The sequence below is a fragment of the Mesitornis unicolor genome, unplaced genomic scaffold (assembly GCF_000695765.1).
Source record: "Mesitornis unicolor isolate BGI_N332 unplaced genomic scaffold, ASM69576v1 scaffold17729, whole genome shotgun sequence".
Taxonomy (NCBI): Eukaryota; Metazoa; Chordata; class Aves; order Mesitornithiformes; family Mesitornithidae; genus Mesitornis; species Mesitornis unicolor.
This window is the reverse complement of record NW_010205402.1, coordinates 7,744-12,300: the sequence shown is the minus strand read 5'-3', so window position 1 is coordinate 12,300 and position 4,557 is coordinate 7,744. Positions and strand designations below refer to the sequence as shown.

The window sequence follows — 4,557 nt, the reverse complement described above, 5'->3', positions numbered from 1 at the left end:
CAGCAGGAAGAGAAAAGATCACCAAACAGGATCATGTCCTTACCACTCTTCCTCTGCCTGCCCTAGCATAATGAGGAGCATTCCCAAAAACATTCCCATCCAAGGAGGGGAAAACCTTCTGTTGAGAATGACAGAGGTGTGAGTCTTTCATGGGTGGTCAGTGAGATCTGACACCCGAAGCAGTAGTGGTCTGTCCTTTTCTATCTCTTTTGTAGCTTTGCTGAGAGAACAGAAGGATTTGCTTCTTTCTGAGAAACCTTACGGCATACCCAGGCTTGTGGAAGGGCTGTGGTTCAATGGGACAGGCTCACTCTCCCACCATGGAGTAGCAGAGTGGGGCAAAGTTGCTGTGTCATATGATTGAGGGGTTGGCTCCCCACTAATCGAGTAGATATCTGAGTCTTCCTTCCCCTCCCCAGAAGCATCCAAGGGCATTAGTGCTGGGGTTTTATTTTGGGGTTTTTTTTGGTAGCTGACTGACTTGTCTTGTTACTGGTACAGATCCTAAAGCAGATGTGTGCAGTGGTGTTACCTGTCCATGTGTAGCCAGGAAGCATTGGTCTGTCTGCCTACACCTCACCCCAAGAGCACTGCGGTGCACTTTTAGCTCTGAACAATGAATAATGAGTTCTTCTCTAAAAATGTGAGGGCTTGAATGGTGTTTTTGTAAAAGACGGGATTTGGATTTGGCTTCAGATTTTTTTGAGGAGGTTCTTTTGGGTGGGAGGCAGTGTTTGTGTAAAAAATTTTTAACAGCTACCCTTCGTTGCATTGGTAAAACCTGCAATGGATTTCCATCACAAATTTTCATAATATTAACACCTTTAAAGATCTTAAAGATGTCAATAGATTGCAAATGTCCCTTTCATTCAAAACACTGATCAGTCGTTTACGTTAAATAAACACCAAAACCGGAACAAACTGAAACAGAGAACAAAACGCTTCTGTCTTCTGTGTGCACGTGGTTCTCCTGGCTCTGCTGAAATGCTGACTTTGGTTGCGGTGGGGCAGTTAGGTCATGAGAACACTGGCCTTGAAATGGGAAAGGGAAGATAGGTATTGCTCGTTACTCTAGTCTTCCTGGTCTGTAACTTGTGTATGAATGAACGTAACAAAATGAGAACAGTCACAGCTACCAGTTTGGGGTTTTTTAATTGGTGAAATTTAACATTATGCACTAGTGTGGGCTGAAGTTTGCTAAGCTGAGAGAGGAAACCAGCTTAGGAGTACGTGGTTTCTCAACTTCTGTTTGAATTTGCTTCCTTGCACGGTAGAGAGTAGTGCTGCTCTCTTCTCGTTCTCAGGCTGGGTAGATGAAAGCAAGTTCTGGAAAAGTCGGTCTTCTGATAAGTCATGGCTTTTAGCATGACAACGTTTATACGTTTTCATATGATAACTAAAGATTTCCAAGATATAATTTGTAATCTGCAGGAATTTGAAAACACCGTTGGTATTTTTCAGGCCACAGAAAAATATATTTTTCCTCTATATAAAAATACCTTTGAATTTTTATCATATGTATTTGGCTGTTATTTAATATTTAATTTTGCAGTGTGAGAAGTGCTCTGGGCCTAAGTACTTCTGTGCTTAAAATCAAACGAGTGATTAAGTGCTTTGCTTTTTAATATTCGGTCTTAGTTTTAAATCCATAATATGAAGATCTGAAAAGGCACCACATCAAAAAGACACCTGTGTATTTTTAAAAACTAGTTCGCGACTGTGCTCATCATATTGGATAGTAAAAAAAATCTTGAAACATTGAAGAAATGTAGAAGCTTTAAACTGAACTGTTCTTCTTGGTTAGAAAAAGCTATTAAAGAGTCCGTTTTCATTCATGTGAGAGTCTTCAGTGGGATACCTCTTTGGAAATTGGGTATTGTTGCTTGTTGTGCTGGAAGAGCAGTGAAGAGAACAAGAAGCGGTATTTTGTTGTTTGCGTAGAACTGTTGCAATTTCATAGTGTCGGGGAGAAAAGATACATGGGGCTGTAATTTGAAACTGTGCTGATTTCGAAGGAGGTAATAGGATCTCAGCAGTAGGTGTACTGGAGATGCTACAGGGGTTCGGGGTGGTTGCCCCCATGAAATAACAAGTACACATTTATTTAAAAAAATTATTAAATACTTCTTTCCTCCCCTCCCAGAAGTGAATGTAGACCAGAGAAACTGCCATCGCATTCCTTTGAAATCGATCATGAAGATGTGGATAAGGATGAAGTATGTATTCTGGGTTTTGGTGGGCTTTTATCCCTGGGGAAGAGTTATTCATTGCTTTAGTATCAAATAAAGAATGATAGTGGAGGTTCATTACCCCATAGGAAATATTTCCTGTTTTAAATAGTTCTGCAGTTAGTGGAACACCTTTGTCTCTTATATCATCATATGCACAGCAGGCACATTGATAACATCTTATTTTTAAAGAAATGAAAGGATGATTATTTGTTGTCAAGCAGATATTCACACATTACAGTTTTCTTTTGTCTTAGGATTCAAAAAGCAAGTCCATGCAATATTAATCGTGTCTTTCACGCAGGATACAACGTCCCACTCATCTTCAAAAGGTGGTGGCAGTGGTGGAGGAGGAGGAGGAGGAGGAGGAGGATTAGCAGCAGGAGTTTACAAGTCTGGATGGCTTTATAAAGGGAATTTCAACAGCACTGTAAACAATAGCATTACTGTTCGGGTAAGGGAACAGCATTATTCTTTCTTTATTCCATTTGGATTTATCTCGCTTGTTTGCCATTGTCATTTAGCTCTTTACATCTCAGGTTTGATTTCATTACTTCAAATTATAGTAAAGTAATATTGCAGTCATCTGCAAAGTAGTGCGATTGAAGTGCACTTAGGAGTTGCCTGTTATTTAAAACCTGTGACTAAAATATCAGTGAAAATAATTTGCAGTACAACGGCTGTAATTCTTTTATTTCTTTCCCCAACTTCAGTCATTCAAAAAGCGCTACTTCCAGCTGACACAGCTGTCGGATAACTCATATATTATGAATTTTTATAAAGATGAGAAAATATCAAAGGAGCCGAAGGGATGTATTTTCTTGGATTCTTGTACAGGAGTTGTACAGGTGAGTTTCAGTTTATTTTCTTGTATTGTTTGGGTGTTGGATAAATTATAAAAAGCAAGTAGAACACCACATACATAAATGGAATAGTGGTCTCATTAGCAGTTTCATTAAACAAAAACAGTTTTACTCTTTAAATCGGTGCAAGTGCTCACACCGACAGGTTACAAAACCCACAGTTGACTTGTGGTAGCAGATCATGCGTATGCTCTTTGCTCGTGGCACACTTGAGAAAAAATATTAAATATTTCTTTTCACCGCAATTACTTTCTTAGCTGCCAGATTTTACTCCAGGTTTATTAACAGCATGCTTGCCTGTTGTGGGTTAGAGAGACTCGGGTTACAAAGCATCAGCTGTTGAACAAGTGGTAAATCAATCCTGTATCCTGAGCTTCCTTGAAGATCATCACTTTTGGAGGTGATAGAAAGTCTTAATTGCAGCAGGCAGGACAGAGCCTTATTGTTTATTATGGCTTGGAAAAGTACAAAGCCAGAAGTGTCTGACACTACTTTTTTTGTTGTTGTTCCCCCCAAGATGGAGTTCTTAGCTTTGTTCCCCCTCTTGCTCTGCCTTTCCTCTGTTATGTTACTGTAGTTCTCTTTTTTCTTTTTCCTTTCTTTTTTTCTTCATTATAAAAAAAAGATGTTGTATTGACGAGTGTTTTACTTTGGTTGATCTAGCCCCATGTGTCACTAAGTAAGGACAGTCTTTTTTATTAGCTATACTTTATTCTTGACTACTTAACCAGTAAATATTGGTGCCAGTGCTAGTGCAGACTGATTTTGAGGGCTTGCTTCAAAAGAAGCCTTTCAGGTAATGCAAGGGAATACCCCTGATAAACACAAGCTGAGGACTCTCTCCTTCACCCCTAAACGGACCCTTTGCCGCAAGAAAAATAATCAGTGAGTAATTCACTCTGGGAACAAATATTTGCTAACAGCATCCTGCAGAACCTCATTCCTGCACGCAGGAAAGTACCCAGCTCTGCAGGGAGTGACTGTTTCCCCTGTGTAGTTCAAAAGTGTGTGGTTTGTTGGGTTATTTTTCCAAACAGGTGTAGGACAGGATGGAGATAAATACGCGGAAGGACACTGATGTTTGCCTGTGTCAGTCCATTACCTTGAGAGACCCTAACAGGTAGCTTGCAAATGCAGCTGAAGCCATAGAGGAAATTCTTATATGGAAATCCTGTTTACAAAGTACTGCTTGCTCCTGCTTTCTGACAGTGTGTGCTTTCTTTTAAGATGGGTTTCAGCCAGAAATCTAGTTAAGCTCTGAATGTCCCTGCAGTGTGGTTTTAGATACAGATTTAATGCTATCCCAGAGGGTGCCTTTTCTGCTGTGTTCATTCTGATGACACTCCATGATAGCAGAAATGTCTTGATTGCAAGATTTCTGGCCTTTTCGACTAACCTCTGGCAAAAAAAGCCCAAGAAATCCTTGAAATCCTTCTCCTGAACTTTAATAGCTGCCTTCTACAGCA

General features: G+C 39.9%; 1 protein-coding gene across 1 annotated transcript in view; it reads left to right on the top strand.

Annotated features, from left to right (window-relative positions):
* Window positions 1-4,557, top strand: part of LOC104546107 (dedicator of cytokinesis protein 10-like) — a gene marked incomplete at its 3' end in the record, with an annotated part of 27,568 nt that overhangs the window by 16,183 nt on the left and 6,828 nt on the right. The window contains exons 4-6 of the mRNA XM_010191400.1: window positions 2,144-2,216; window positions 2,533-2,682; window positions 2,942-3,076. Of these exons, the coding sequence (XP_010189702.1) occupies window positions 2,144-2,216; window positions 2,533-2,682; window positions 2,942-3,076 (358 nt within the window). The remainder of the gene's footprint in view (window positions 1-2,143; window positions 2,217-2,532; window positions 2,683-2,941; window positions 3,077-4,557) is intronic.